Genomic DNA, 16,964 nt, shown 5'->3' on the forward strand with positions numbered 1-16,964 from the left:
CTCAATGCCAAAAACAAAAACAAAGACATTGCAAGGAAACAAAACACAATAACAAAATCTACAGACCAGTATCCCTTAAGAACATAAATGCAAAAATCCTCAACAAAATATTAGCAAAGTGAATACAAAGACATACAAAAAGAATTATACACCACAACCAAGCAGAATTTATCCCAAGTAGGCAAAACTTGTTCAACATTGGAAAATAAATTAATGTAAAAAAAAGAAAATTAATGTAATTCATTGCATCTATAGGCTAAAAAAGAAAAATCACATAATCGTATCAGTAGATGCAGAGAAAGCATCAGACAAATCCAACACCCACTCATGATAAAAACTACTCTCAGTATACTAGAACTTCTTCAACTTAATAAAGAATATCTACAGGGGTGCCTGGGTGGCTCAGTTGGTAGAGCACTGGACTCTTGATTGCAGCTCAGGTCATGATCTCATGGTTCATGGAATCGAGCCCCACATCAGGCTGTGTGCTGACAATGCAGGGCCTGCTTGGGATACTCTCTCTCTCCCTCTCTGCCCCTCCCCCATTCTCATGCGCACTCTTAAAATAAGTAAACGTTAAAAAATTAGTATCTACAAAAAAACAAAAAAAACCATACAGCAACACCATATTTAATGGTGAGAAACTAGAAACTTTCCCACTAAGATCAAAAAAAGGATGTCACCCTCTCACTACTCCTTTTCAACCTCTTATAAGAAGTTTTTATAGCTATTTGTACAAAGACCAGAACAGAAAATAAAAGGTACACTGATTGGGAAGGAAGAAAAAAAATGGTTTTTGTTCAAAGATGTCATGATCATTTATGTACAAAATCCAAAAGGATATGCAAAAACAAAAACCTTGGAACTAATAGGCAATTATAGCAAGGTTGCAAGATAACAAGGTTACTGTACAAAGTCAATCACTTTTACATACACTATATATATATATATATATATATATATATATATATATATATATACACACACACACATTTATATATATATATATATATATACACATACACACACACACACACACACATATATAGTAATGAACAAGTAGAATGCAAATTTTTAATATCATTTATGTTAGCATCTCCCCAAAATCAAATACTTCTGTATAAGTCTAACAAAATACACATAAGATCTACATGATGAAAACTACAAAACTCTGATGAAGGAAAATAAAGAAGAACTAATAAATGGAGTTATTTCATATTCATGGATTGGAAGACTCAATATTGCTAAGATGTTTGTTCTTCCCCATTTTATCTATAGATTCAAGGCAGTCTTAATCAAAACCCCAGTAAGTTATTTTGTGGATATTGACAAACTGATTCTAAAATGTTTACAGAAAAGCAAAAGACTCAGATTAGCCAACAACATACTGATGAAGAACAAAGTTGGAGAACTGACTTCAAGACTTACTAGATAGCTACAGTAATCGAGAATGTATAATTTTGGCAAAAAAGTGAATACATTAGTAGTATGGTACAGAGAAGCCAGAAATAGACACAAATAAATACTTATCTGGTCATTAAGACAAGACGCAAAGACAATACAATGGAGAAGAAAAGTCTTTTTGAACAAATGATGCTGGAAAAACTTAACGCCTGTGCACATGCATACACGTGCGCGCGCGCGCACACACACACAAAATCTCGACACAGACTATATACATCCTTCACAAACGTAAACATAAAATGGATCACAGACCTCAATGTTAAATGCAAAACTATAAAACTCTTAGAACATAGGAGACAATCTAGATGACCTTGGGTTTAGCAATGATTTTTTAGATACAAACCAAAGTCATGATACATGAAAGAAACAATTGATTAAAAGGACTTCGTTAAAATTAAAAGTTTCTACTCTGCTTAACACATTGACAAGAGAATAAGAACTTAAGCCACAGACTGGGAAAAGACACATCTTGATAAAGGACTCTTACCCAAAATATACAAAGAACTCCTAAAACACAACAATAAGAAAATTAACAACCTGATTAAAAAATGAGCTAATAGGGGCGCCTGGGTGGCGCAGTCGGTTAAGCGTCCGACTTCAGCCAGGTCACGATCTCGCGGTCTGTGAGTTCGAGCCCCGCGTCAGGCTCTGGGCTGATGGCTCGGAGCCTGGAGCCTGTTTCCGATTCTGTGTCTCCCTCTCTCTCTGCCCCTCCCCCGTTCATGCTCTGTCTCTCTCTGTCCCAAAAATAAATAAAAAAACATTGAAAAAAAAAAAAAAAAATTAAAAAAAAAAAAAATGAGCTAATAAATTTAACAGACATCTCACCAAAGATATACAAATGGCAAATAACCATACTAAAAGATGTTCCACGTGATATGTTATCGGGGAAATGTAAACTGAAATGGGAAACTATTACACACTTATTAGGATGGCCAAGAACAGACACATGAAAAGATGTTCGATATCACTCATCATCAGGGAAATACAAATCAAAGCCACACTGAGATATCACCTCACACTGGCCAGAGTGGTCAAAAAATGAACAAATCAGGAGACTACAGATGCCGGTGCAGATGTGGAGAAATGGGAACCCTCTTGCACTGTTGGTGGAATGCAAACTGGTGCAGCCGCTCTGGAAAACAGTGTGGAGGTTCCTCAAGAAATTAAACATAGAACTACCCTATGACCCAGTAATAGCACTAATAGGAATTTATCCAAGGGATACAGGAGTGCTGATGCATAGGGGCACTTGTACCCCTATGCTAATAGCAGTGCTTTCAACAACAGCCAAATTATGGAAAGAGCCTAAATGTCCATCAACTGATGAATGGGTAAAGAAGATGTGGTTTATATATACAATGGAATACTACTTGGCCATGAGAGAGAATGAAATCCTGCCATTTGCAGCAATGCGGATGGAACTGGAAGGTATTAGGCTGAGTGAAATAAGTCAGTCAGAGAAAGACATATCATAGGTTTTCACTCATACCTGGATGTTGAGAAACTTAACAGAAGACCATGGGGGAGGGGAAGGGGAAAAAATAGTTACAGAGAGGGAGGGAGGCAAACCATAAGAGACCCTTAAATACAGAGAACAGAGGGTTGATGGGGGTGGGGGAGAGGGGAAAATGAGAGATGGGCATTGAGGAGGGCACTTGTTGGGATGAGCGCTGGGTGTTTGTATGGAAGCCAATTTGACAATAAATTAAAAAAAAGAAGTTAGAGGAAGAGGAGGAGGAGAATCAGGAACACTGACAACACCAAACACTGGAGAGGACAGTGAGCAAAAGGAACTCCCATTCACGGCTGGTGGGAGTGCAAAATGGTACAGCCACTTTGGAAGACAGTTTGGCAGGGTCTTACAAAATTAAACATACTCTTACTCTTACCACATGATCCAGCAATCATGGTCCTTGGAATTTACCCAAAGGAGCTGAATACTTACTCACATTCACACAAAACCTGCATGTGGATGTTTCCAGTAGCTTTACTCATAATTGCCAAAACTTGGAAGCAACCACGATGTCCTTCAGCAGATGAATGGATAAACAAACTGTAGTACATCCCAACAACAAATATTATTTACTGCTAAAAAGAAACGAGTTCTCAAGTTATGAAAAGACATGCAGAAAAATTAAATGCATAATGCTCAGTGAAAGAGGTCAATCTGAAAAGGCTACATACTGTATGATTCCAACTGTATGACATTCTAGAAAAAGCAGAACTATGTAGACAGTAAAAAGATCAGTGGTTGCGTTGGGTTAAAGGGGAGGGAGGGATGAACAGGCGGAGCACAGAGGGGCTTTAGGGGCGTGAAAATACTATATAACACTGTAATGACAGATACACAGCATTACACACTTGTCCAAACTCACAGAACATACAGCACGAAGAGGAAACTATGGGTGATAATGACGTATCAATGCAGCTCCATCACGTATAACAAATATACCATGCTGGTGTGGGGGTGTTGATAACGACAAAAGCTATGCATGTGCAAGGGCAGGAGGCACACAGGAAATACCCGTGCCTCCCACCCAATTTTGCTGTGAACCTGTAACTGCTCTAAAACTAACGTCTGCTGATAAAAATTATGCTAGAGGGAAACTGAAAGCATCGATGTGAACAAGGACTTATTTATAAGCACATGCATACACTCTCACATCTGTGTAGTAACTAATATCACTAAAATGGACTAACGTAACTAATTCTCGATGAAAAACAATACAATATGCATCCTTAGAGATAAAAATCTCTAATCCTACTCTCCACTAAAAAGAACTAGGAGTCCTTGGGGAACAGTCGATTTCATATCCTGGGACAGAGAAAATTAAAGACAGACCTGAAAAACACTGCTGCCAAAGAGCAATGAGCTTTGAAACATTTTGAGATGATACTGAAAAGGGCTTAGAAGCCAGCTGCAAAGGGGCTCCCACTAGCCAAACTACAACAACTTAAATAGTCAAAAGAAATTTTTAATTATAATTAGCTAAATCATAATTAACCAATTATAATTAACTAAAACAAGTTTGCAAAGCCCTGATTATGTAATGATTCTTCTCTTAAGTACCTTACACTTCATTCAGGTTGATTTTATTTACACAGGAAAAAGCAGACTAGTAACAAAAAACATAGGATTTTCTTAACATAAAAACGTAACAAACTGATCTGTGAAAGTTCTTGCAACTTCCCCAATGGCCACTTGTAGGATACGCATTCCTACCACCTTACCCCACCCACACACAAACCCTCATACTCATTTTAATAAACACTCTTACATTACTATACATCATTAAACAGATGTACCAAGGCACAAAAGTCACAGATATAAGGGACTTTACAATAAACCTTGGGCCTTGAGACATGCACAGAGATAGTAAAGCCTTGCAGCCAACTCAAGTGTGGTTTTAAACTTATTAGAAACGCATGGAACCCTTCTCTTTGCTTGAGTTTATTTGTAGCTTAGTAGTTTTTGTTTTTTTAAGTTTTATTTATTTAAGTAATCTCTACACCCAACATGGGGCTCAAAACTCGTGACCCCAAGACCAAGAGTCACATGCTCCTCTGACTGAGCCAGCCAGGCACCCCTGTAGCTTGGTAGTTTTAACAACTATTCTCTATTCTTTGCTTTACTAGTCTCCTTACCTTGTGTGTTCACTAAAGCAAGTGGACAAAGGTCTTTCCAAGCACAAAGACAGCAAAAACTAACTCACTTGATTTTATTTAACTTTAGTATAAAGGCCAGAATAAGAAAAATACCCCGCTCCTGTTAAAACATTTTACTAAATTTTATTTGCCTTGATGTCTCATAAGAGATAGCATAAGAAGACAGTCTATTTGTGGGGCTTACTACTCTAAACATAAGAAAACATTAAATGTTAGAATTTTAGCTTCGTGGTGATGTTCTAAGTATAGCACTAGCTTAGAAATACAAGAGAAACTGTAAGAATGCAACACTCGTTCTATTAGTGAACTAAAGCCTACTATGTGTCTGGGAGTATTCTAGGCACTGGGAATAAATCCATGAACAAGCCAAATCCCTAACCTTGGGAAGCTTACAGTCGAGTGTGGAAGACACACAATAAACCACTATCTAATACTATGTCCTATCTGTTTAAATACTAAGAAGAAAAGTAAAGGAGAAAAGGACAGAGTGACAAGCATTAGACAAGTTGGCCAAGAAACGCCTGTCTGAGAAGAGAGCAAATGAGCGGAGACCTGAAGGAAGCCAGACAATAATCAGTATGAATATCTAGGAAGGGGGGGGGGGGGGGTTCTAAGCGGATGTAAAGTGTAAAAGCCTGTTAAAGGAATTGGTTAGTGGCCTCTGGGAATAGCAAAAAGGCCAGTACGGCTGGAGCCCAATGAGCAAGGGGGAAAGTAGAAGATGTCATTGGACAGGTAGCCAAAGTCAGGCTAGTACAGGGTGAAAACCATGATATAGGAGCTTTGGATTTTATTCTAAGTTTCACTGGAGGCTCCGTATGGTTGACAGAGGGAAGAAAAAGACCCTGAGTTTGGCCTGAAAAGATCCCTGGCTGTTCTGTGGACAACAAGACTACAATGAAGAGCAAAAGCAAGGAGACAGGAAGCTCCTGGAGCCACCCACACAAGCAGTGCTGGCGGACAGTAGAGACAGAGGTGGAAAGCGTCTGAAATAGGATCTATCGTGAAGGTGCAGACCAAAGACTTTCGGATGGGCTCCATATTTTTTAGCCTGAAAGATGCATGATGTCATTCAAGGAGATGGAAACAGCGGAAGAGAAGGTTTCAGGATAACAAAAAATAGCACTGCACAGGACACCTTAAGTTTAAGATCCTCTTTAGACATCTAAGAGCGGATGTTAAGAAGAAAGCTAAAGATACAGGCTGTGCTCAAAGCAAGAAAAGAGCCGATAATATAATTTTTGGAATGAAGAGCACATAGATAATATGTAAAGCAACTAAACTGAAGGTGAGCAACAGACAATGAAGAGAGACCAGCAATGCAGGAAAATAGCCAAAGAATGTGGTGTCCTGAAAGTGAAGCGAAAAAACAGTCACTACTGAAAGCGGTTAGCTGTGTGAAACGACACTGAATAGGACACTGTGTGAAGGCAGACAAAGACTAAAAGCTGGCTGCGGCAGTATGAGATCACGGGCAACACCGACAAGAACAATCTCCAACAAGTGGGGGGGGAGAAAGCCCGCCTCGGAGGAGGGTCATGAGAAAGTGGTCAAAAATGAGCAGCAGCCAGAAGTATAGACAACTCCTTCACGGACTTTTCCTATAAAGGTGAGTAAAAAATCAGGGGGGGCGCCTGGGTGGCTCGGTCAGTCGAGCGTCCGACTTCGGCTCAGGTCATGATCTCACGGTTCGTGGGTTCGAGCCCTGCATTGGGCTCTGTGCCGACAGCTCGGGGCCTGGAGCCTGCTTCGGATTCTGTCTCCCTCTCTCTCTGCTCCTCCCCGGCTCACACTCTGTGTGTCTCTCTCTCAAAAATAAATAAACATTAAAAAGTTTAAAAAAAAAAAAAAAAAAGGCAACATAGTACCTGGAAAGGGACCTCTGATCAAGGGAGGCTGTTTGTGTTCAGGAAAGGCAATACTGCAGCACGTTCAAATGCTAATGGAAATGATTCGCTGAGACAGGAAATGCATGATGCAAGAAGCCAAGGAAAAGGAGGGTGCAAGGTCCCTATGAGAGGAAGACAGAGAATCCAGGACATGCAGCAGAGCTGACCTTTGATAACCAGACGTTTCACCCCTAAATTTTAACAGTAGTGAAGGTAAAATACATGGAAGGGACTGCAAGCGGGAAAGAAGATGCGATGGCGGGTAAGTAGAGCATCTCTTCCCTGGTTACCTCTATTTTTTTTTCCATTGAAATAAGCAAGATCATCAATAATTTAAGAATGAAAAATGGGAAGAGGTGTTAGAAGTTTGAAAAGAGAAGAGAAGGTGATGAAAGAATCATCACTGATACTGGGAGAGGAAATTTCTAAGTACACGTGGAATGAGTGTAGGGTAGCAATCATACGCACTTGAGATTTGAAGTCATAAATTTAAAATGAAACCAGTGACCAAGTTTATGTTTTTCTCCAGCCATTTTCAGCTGCTACATTGCAGAATTTAGGTTTTGTAATAAAAGGAAACCAATCGGAGGGTGGTAAAGTTAAAGTTGAGACGATGACTCCAACAATGGGTCACAAACTCGGAGCTAGTGGAGGAGGGTAACAACCCATCGCTAAGATCACTGGGTTGGAGGACTCGATATGGTTGAAGAATTATGATGTGAGAATACTGGAAGAAAACGAGCTGGAAAAAGAAGGGGTAGCAGTCAGAGGGTTAGGACAGTTGATGCCGAGATTCTGGAAGTGAAACAGCAATCCTGATAACAAGCGAGACGACAATGGCTAATAATGTAGGACCTTCTTATGGCCCTACATTAAGAGGACTGAGGTGGGTTGCAGAATAGGAACTTTAAGGAAATCCAGGAGCCAAGAGGTCTGGGTACTGAATAGATTATTAAAATCACAATGGGAGGAGCAGGGGAAAGGAGAAAGGCAGATGCTAAATTTTTAGAGAATGAGGGAAAGTACTCGGGAAGACTGCTGTTAAATGCCCAAAATGGGGCCTGTGGCACAGTCTGGTAGCACTGGTTTAAAGCAACTCATAAGCGGGGCGCCTGGGTGGCTCAGTCGGTTAAGCGTCCGACTTCGGCTCAGGTCACGATCTCGCGGTCCGTGAGTTCGAGCCCCGCGTCGGGCTCTGGGCTGATGGCTCAGAGCCTGGAGCCTGCTTCCGGTTCTGTGTTTCCCTCTCTCTCTGCCCCTCCCCCGTTCATGCTGTGTCTCTCTCTGTCTCAAAAATAAATAAACGTTAAAAAAAAATTAAAAAAAAAAAAATAAAGCAACTCATAAGCAATCACTATGTTGAAAAATGTCACTTAAGACTTCAAAAAGACCTTCCGCTAGAAAGTAACAGTATACAGTACAGAAAAAATTTTAGGAAAAAAATCCTGAAAAGTAACTAGCGGGGCACTTATATAAATTCAAATTTAAACCAATGTGGTAACAAATCCGCAGCAAAATGGCAAAATGTGGAACTGTGCATTCCAAGCTACAGCCAGAACTCTACCTACTGAGACCCTACTGGAAAAGAAAGAGGGATGAGAACTGGAGAACACATGAAGGCCTTCCAAGAATTACAGCTGCAGAGCACCAACACACTGGCGAAGTATCTTACGGAAAATTGTGTTTCAAGATACAGCAATTTCTAACTTTTCTCTAAAAACTGTATGACATTCTGTGAGCAACAGAAAGACAACATTCAACTTCAGAGAAAAAGCCGATCACTATGTCTAAACTCTATCAAACAACGGTTAAAAACCACTGCCAACGAGAGACCATCTCACATAGATGCCTTCTGAATACAATATGAAACCTCGTCCTTTTGACATTTTAAATCACTAACTCTATAAATTTTGGAAGTATCTTCCCTTTGCAGATCCACAATACACATTAGCTTCTTTAAGGCACCTAAACGTCCAAAAGACCAGAAAGCATTTGGTCTGGTTCAACCCAGCATTTCACAATACCATTAGTTAATGGGGCATATTTTTCCCCTCACACATATACTAACACAATAAGCTTCAAACAAACGCTGGGTGGTTCATAAAAGAAATATACTACAAATTATCAAACTGATGACCTGGAACTACTGCTTAACCCAGTTTTAATTTTGCTTCAATAGAAACATTTCTCTATAGATATTAAATACTTTCCACTAAATCAGCACTGTCAGGAAAAAAAGAGAACTCAGTTTTTTCACTGTCATAACCTATCAAACTACTTCAACAGATGTAAATTTTTGAACTCAGTATACGGACAAATGCTAATTGTGCAAATTATGATGTACATTTTTAAAATTCTGTTAAGTTTGATACCTGTTTCCACAATATTTTCTGTTTCTGTTGTCTCCAGTCCATCCATGCTGTCCTCATCTTCCACTGTAATTTTTCCTCTACTTCGAGGCCTATATAGAAATAAATACATAGAATTATAAATGTTAAGGCTTATAATTATATTTAACATATATAAAAAGTTGAAGGTATACAAAATCAAACAATTTAGGCAATTTTAACTACATTATACCATATCAAATGGCAAATATAACACTTTAGAGTCATTTCTCCTTCAAACCCAGCCCTTCCTTACACAAATGTGAATACAGCCCAGAATGATATATTTTGTCATCACAACTCACTTTTTAAAGTATTCTTTATTTTAGGTCCTGTTCCTCTCTTGAGCTGACCGTGAGATGACCCTCTGTCTATACGAGGAGTTTTTTAACCACCTAATGAACTTGAACTTCTTTTCAAAGTTCATACACCAGGTTACATACCTCTCTACCTAGTGAAATTGAGTAGTGATGCCCAGAGAAGCGTATTTTTAAGATGCTTCCATACATAAAAGTGATGCAGACCCTTGCAAACCACTCAAAAAATAATAATAAATTCTGTAAATGTTGAACATAATCTAATCACACACACCTTACAAATGTGGTGCAACTTAATTTACAAAATTCACTTCAGTAAAGTAAAATAAACGCAAGAGTCATGAAAAGGTGAGTCTTTGACTTAATGCAATTTAAAAAAATGCCTTTAAATTTTGTGAAGTCTCAGAAATTAAGGACAGAAATTAGTCCAAAAAAATCCACTTTTTTAACACATAAAATAAGAAAAACAAGAAATTATACATTTTTAAAACTTAGAAATTGACAGCAGTATTCAATTTCAGAGCTTTAAATTATTTCATTACTCAAAAAGTCACAAAACTCACTATTTAAGATGAAAAACACTCAAAAGAGTAGAAAACAATAAAGGATTAATAATAAGAAAAACTAAACAAAAGCTTTTTTAAACAATAGAAAAATTAAAACAATAGAAAATAGAAAATTTAAATAGGCAATCTACTTAAATCTTTCTTTTAAATGATATTAATCAAAAACAATAAAAGAGATGTAACATGAGAATTTTTTTAAGTTAAAGCAATCAAAGTCTAAATGATTTTCGATATGAACTATTGCAAATTGTCAAAAGGTCACTCCTACCCACAAAAGACTTTAAAAGAAAACACTTGGAACCAAAATCCTAACAAATATATCTACAAACTATGGTTGGGGAAGAAAAAAAAAAAAAAAAACTAAGTAAAATAATAGTAAATATCACCAAAATGAAAGTATGACTTAATATTAGAAAGAAAGTATGATTTAATATTAGAAATTAGCTAATACAACAGATCAAGCAGCCAAAACAGCATCGTTTCAAACTTCATGAGGGAAGGGGAAAGAAACAGAACTAAGTAAGAAACCACATGGACTGGGTAAGAAGGTGACTGGGGCTAAAGGATTCCAAGGTTCATTTTAGGGCTCATGGAAAAAGGGAAAGGATATTTAGCTTTAGAATTTATTAAGTAGTTATGTTTAAATTTAAAAGAAAACTTTACAACAAAGGGGAAAGAAGAGATGAGGAACATTTGACCAAACCAAAATGGGCCAAAGGAAAAATAAAACAATATGTAATAGACAGAAAATAAAGTAACAAGATAAAAATTAAATACAAATGTAAGTTTTCACAGTAAATGTAAGTGGCTTAAACTTGGCTGCCATTATTTAATAATAAAAAGATTAATTTACCAAGATACCTCAACAGAACTTCTCACATTTTATAAAGCAAACATTTACACATCAAAGAGGAACTGATAGATTCACAATCATTATGAAAAATGTTCACATCCCACTCTCAGAAACGGAGATGAAGTATAGCTAGAAACATCTTTAAACAATTACTCGGACAACATATTTAACAAGCATCATTAGATGATTCGATCAATCCTCCTGTGTCTGGCTCTGTTAAAATACAGGATACAGGGTTAAACAACAAAATCTCTGTCTTCACTAAACCACATTCTAGTGAGAAGAAATATGTTACTCTTCTAAACAAACAAACAAAAAATACATATAACATCAAGATAATATGAAGGAAAACTATAAAGCAAAAAATGAGGGACTAACTACAATTTTAATTAAGATAGAGGCGCCCGGACGCGCAATTAGCGTCCCACTTCTGCTCAGATAATGATCTTGCAGTTCGTGAGTTCAAGGCCCGAGTCGGGCTCTGTGCTGACAGCTCAGACCCTGGAGCTTGCTTGGGATTCTGTATCTCTCTCTCTCTCTCTCTCTCTGCCCCTCCCCTGCTCTGTCTCTCTCTCTCTCTCTCTCTCTCTCAAAAATAAACATTTAAAATTTTTTTTAAAAGAATTATAAAGATATTCATAAAATAAACTTTACAAAATAAAATTTTCTGTAAGGAGACAGTTCAGTAGAGACCTGAGGTACAACAGGAAGCAAACCACACAGATAGCTGGAAAAAGAGCACTACAGTAGAAGGAAGAGGCAAATGCAAAGCTACTGACATTAAGAGGATGTGAGGGTTGGAAGAAGAGCAAAAATACACTGTGGCTGGAACAGAGTAAGTGAGAAGGGCAGTAAGGAGATAGAAGGTCAAAGAATTTTCTTAATAAAAGGAATCTGCTTTTGTAGAAACCTATAGACAAATATAAGGACTATATACATATAGAGAGATTGGAAATTCTTGAAATTATCCCAACATAACTGCTACAATGGAATAGACAATAAGAAACTAGTTCAAGAGATACTATGGAGGCAGAATTTTAATCTTTCCTTTATGATTCCTCATGATTATGAATACTCATTGTTAAAGAAATTGAAACATGATGACTTAGCTGGTTTTGTCATTTAATCTTCCAAACCAGTGTTTTGCTCTGTTTTATGTTTCTTTCTCCACTTTCCTGACCATTGCTATTTTTTGTTTTCTGGCACCATTGGCTTTATTTCAAATTTGTTTTATCTAGAAGTGGGGGGGGGGGGGGAGTGTGTGTGCGTGTATGAGTGTGTGAGTGAGTGTGTGTGTGTGTGTGTGTGTGTGTGTGTGTGTGTCAGCTTTCTATATTGTGGTATTCCTCAAATAGAAATTTTTAATTTTTGCCTTGCTTTCTTTTCCTTACTTCTCTTAATTCTTGGTTTTGGCACCAATAAGGCATGCTTTTTACATTCACCAATCCATCACAATTCTTTTCCTTCTGTTCAATGGACCAACTTATCATTATGTAATTTTTAAATTTCCCATATTTCCTTTATATTTATTTTTCTTTTTTATTTTTTTTTTTTAATGTTTATTCAGTTTTGAAAGAGAGCAAGCAGGGGTGGGGCAGAGAGAGAGGGAAACACAGAATCCGAAGCAGGCTCCAGGCTCAGAGCTGTCAGCACAGAACCTGACTAGGGCTCCAACTCATGGACTATGAGATCATGACCTGAGCTGAAGTTGGACGCCCAACCCACTGAGCCACCTAGGCACCCCTCCTTTATGTTTTTCTATTGCTGCTCACTGGCTTCTGGTATGATTTTTCTGACTAATCAAATGCTAAATTTATTTTTTTCTGAATGCAAAAGATAATGGCCGTACTTTGTCAAAGCCGTATCACTGAAAAATAGATGCCTACATTTTATATTTCCATATTGCTTTCAGATGTTCCCAGTTTTCGTTTTTAATAGAACTTTGAAGTCTAATTACATATGGTAACATAAAAATTATTTATTTTAATTTTTCTCTGGCTTTTCTTCCCTCTTCTCTTTTTCTTTTGTATCTATTAGCCCTTTAATTGTAGTTTTGATTCACTCTGTTGCAAAGAAATTTGAAGTAAATAACAGCACTAACTAAAGAAAAATTTCCACCAAAAATCCAATGTTCCATATTAATACTATGAATTAAAACTCATTTAAGTTCCTAAAATAATACAGCAGACTTCTATTTAAAGCCACATGGGAGTAAGAAGGTTCAAATTACCCTCCAGCCATAAACAGCTAGAAAACCAGACAGACTATAGGAAACAACCATGACTAGACATTAAACAAAAGGGAGGGACAGAACTGTAATCCCTGGACAACAGGAAAGAAACAAGGTGAACCCTACTATCACAAAGCCTTTCTTTTTTACTTTTCTAAAACTTTGTTTGTTTGTTTGTTTGTTTGTTTAATCTCACCCAATGTGGGGCTGAAACTCACAACTCTGAGATCAAGGACTCACATGCTCTTCACACTGAGCCAGCCAGGCACCCCACATCACAAAGGCTTTCTGCATGGAGTTAATGTACAAACTACAGCACAGAGAGGGGAACTCAGAGACTGGCAATTTTGCGGAAATGGGGACACAGACATCACCTGTTCTGGAGGCTAGAAATTGTGGAACAGAGTACACAAGAGGAAGGAGTTGTACAGGGAAATAGATCCAGACATCTGCATAAGGGTACCCTTAAGTTTTTATCTGAATACTTTTATCTGAATACCAATCTGTTTAAAAGTGGAGTAAAACCCCAAAAGGCTGAACAAGAACAAGTTCCAAGGAAAGATGAGAGCACAGCTGCAACACAAGTCCCAGAGCTCCCAGAGCCAGGAATCAGTCGTATTCCCTCCAGCCAGAGTGCCAACACCTCACTGACTATATTAACACATTCAAAACATGCCTTTAAAATTAGGGCTGGGGTGCCTGGGTGGCTCATCCGGTAAAGTGTCCAACTCTTGATCTCAGCTCAGGTCTTGATCTCAGGGTCCTGAGTTCAAGCCCCACATTGGGCTCTGCACTGAGCATGAAGCCTACTTAAAAATAAGTAACAAAAACAAACAAATAAAAGTAATGTTAAATGAAGCCTACAACACATTATCTTCTAGACCATCCCTAAGAAAGCTAACAAGTAAGTCTCAATAATCAAAATTTTCCAAAACTAACTTTAAAACAAAGTTCAACATTTGTTTTACAACAAATCTAGCTCAACAACAACAACAACAAAAAACAATAGCAACAACAAAAATCACAAAGTATGGCATCCAATGAAAATGTACCAAGTATACAGAGAAGCAGGAAAATGTGAGTCTCAACCAGGAGAAAATATAAAAATAAAAACAGAAAACAATGGAGTTAATACAAGGGACAACCACAGATATTAAATCAGCTATTATCAATATGCGTCATATGCTTACAAATGAAATAGAAAATGAGGGGCCCTGGGGTGGCTCAGTGGGTTAAGCATCCCACTCTTGATATTAGCTCAGGTCGTAATTTCCCAGTTGTGGGATGGAGCCCCATGCCAGGCTCTGCACTGAGCCTCGAGCCTGCTTGGGATTCTCTCTCTCCCTTTCTGCCCCTCTCCCCACCAAATAAATAAACATTTTATTAAAAAAGAATGTAAAAGATGGGACCCTGGGTGGCTCAGTCAGTTGAACATCTGACTTCGGCTCAGTTCATGATCTCGTGGTTTGTGAGTTCAAGCCCCACATCAGGCTCTGTGCTGACAGCTCGGAGCCTGGAGCCTGCTTCCGATTCTGTGTGTCCCTCTCTCTTTGCCCCTCACCCACTCATGTTCTGTCTCTCTCTCTCCCTCTCAAAAGTATAACTAAACATTAAAAAATATAATAAAAAAAAAACCTGGATCAAGATATCTGTATGCGAAACAATAAAAAGGGATGGAAATGCTAAGTATGTGAATATATAAAAGATATTTTCCTCATTTTTAATCTTTTTAAAAGTTAATGGTTTAAAGCAAAAATTACAATTTATTGTGGGGTTCATAACACATATAAAATCAAACAGTTTGGCAACAATATTTCAAAACCTAGGAGGGCAAAACTGAAAATGTACTGGTACACAGTCTTATGCTGCATCTGCAGTGATAAAATGTTACCTGAAGGCAGATGCTGATAAGTTAAAAATGTATAATGTAAACTCCAGAGCAACTCCTCTATGAAAACACACAGATGCACAGCTTGTTAGTCAAAGAGATAGAATAGAATCCTCTAAAAAAAAAGGGTCATGATCTCATGGTTCGTGGGTTCGAGCCCCGTATCAGGCTCTGTGCTGACAGCTCAAACCCTGGAGCCTGCTTCAGATTCTGTGTCTGCATCGCTCTCTGCCCTTCCCCCGCTCATGCACATGTGCTCTTTCTCTCCCTCTCAAGAATAAACAAACATTTGTTTAAGAAGTTTTTTAAAAAAGTTAAAACTAGAACTACTCTATGATCCAGGAATCACATTACTGGGTATTTATACCCCCCAAAATACAAAACACTACTTTTAAGAAATACATGCACCCTTACATTTATTGCATTATTTACAACAGTCAAACTACAAAAGCAGCCCAAGTGTGCATCAATAGATGAAAGGATAAAGAAGATGTGGTGTATATAAATAATGGAATACTACTCGGGCATAAAAAAGAATGTAATCTTTGCCATTTGCAACAACATGGATAGAGGTAGAGAATATAACGCTAAGTAAAATAACTCAGAGAAAGATAAATCCCATATGATTTCAAGCATATGTGGAATTTAAGAAACAAAACCAATGAACAAAGAAAACAAAGAGACAAACCAAGAAAAAGACTCTTAACTATAGAGAGCAAACTGATGGTCACCAGAAGGGAGATGGATGGGAGGGATGGCCAAAATAGGTGATGGGGATTAAAGAGTACACTTATGCTGAAAAAAATTAAGTTAAAACGCAGAAATTATCAGTTTAAATTTAAAAAGCAGTCTATAATGTCTAAGACACATACTTTAACTATTAAAGATACTTACAGGATAAAAGAACAAAGAGACACAAAGATACAATGTGACAATACTAATCAAAAGAAAGCTATGACTATATTATTAAAAAAGCATACTTCAGGAGCGCCTGGGTGGCTCAGTCGATTAAACATGTGACTTCGGCTCAGGTCATGATCTCAGGGTCCATGAGTTCAAGCCCCATGTCAGGCTCTGTGCAGACAGCTCAGAGCCTGGAGCCTGCTTCAGATTCTTTGTCTCCCTCTCTCTCTGCCCCTCCCCTGCTCATGTTCATGCTCTCTCTCTTTCTCAAAAAATAAACATTAAAAAAAATTTTTTATGCAACTACATGGATGGAACTGGAAGGCATCATGCTAAGCCAAATTCATCAGAGAAAGGACAAATATCATATGACTTCACTGATATGAGGAATTTAAGATACAAAACAGATGAACATAAGGGAAGGGAAGCAAAAATAATATAAAAACAGGGAAGGGGACAAAACATAAAAGACAAATATAGAGAACAGAGGGTTGCTGGAGGGGTTTTGGGAGGGGGGATGGTCTAAATAGGTAAGGGACATTAAAGAATCTACTCCTGAAATCATTGTTGCACCATCTGCTAACTTAGATGTAAATTAAACAAATTTTAAAAAATAGAAAATGATGAATCACTAAATTCTACTCCTGAAACGCATATTATATGTTAACTAACTAGAATTTAAATAAAAACTTGAAATACACACACACACACACACACACACACACACACACACATTTTTTTAAAGCATACTTCAAACATGGAATATTGTAAGAACTAGCAGTGGACATTACATAACGA

The 16,964-nt window shown here is 37.8% G+C and overlaps 1 protein-coding gene across 15 annotated transcripts in view; it reads right to left on the minus strand.

Annotated features, from left to right (window-relative positions):
* The window catches only part of KMT2C (lysine methyltransferase 2C), a 286,322-nt gene that overhangs the window by 198,065 nt on the left and 71,293 nt on the right, over nucleotides 1-16,964 (minus strand). For all 15 annotated transcript variants that reach the window (XM_047096384.1, XM_047096376.1, XM_047096375.1 and 12 more), the window contains one exon: nucleotides 9,395-9,483. In XM_047096384.1, coding sequence (XP_046952340.1) covers nucleotides 9,395-9,483 — 89 coding nt within the window. The remainder of the gene's footprint in view (nucleotides 1-9,394; nucleotides 9,484-16,964) is intronic.

This window comes from Lynx rufus, unplaced genomic scaffold (assembly GCF_022079265.1).
Source record: "Lynx rufus isolate CCGP_SWC_20201006 ecotype Redwood Valley unplaced genomic scaffold, mLynRuf1.p SCAF_4, whole genome shotgun sequence".
In the NCBI taxonomy this organism is placed as follows: domain Eukaryota; kingdom Metazoa; phylum Chordata; class Mammalia; order Carnivora; family Felidae; genus Lynx; species Lynx rufus.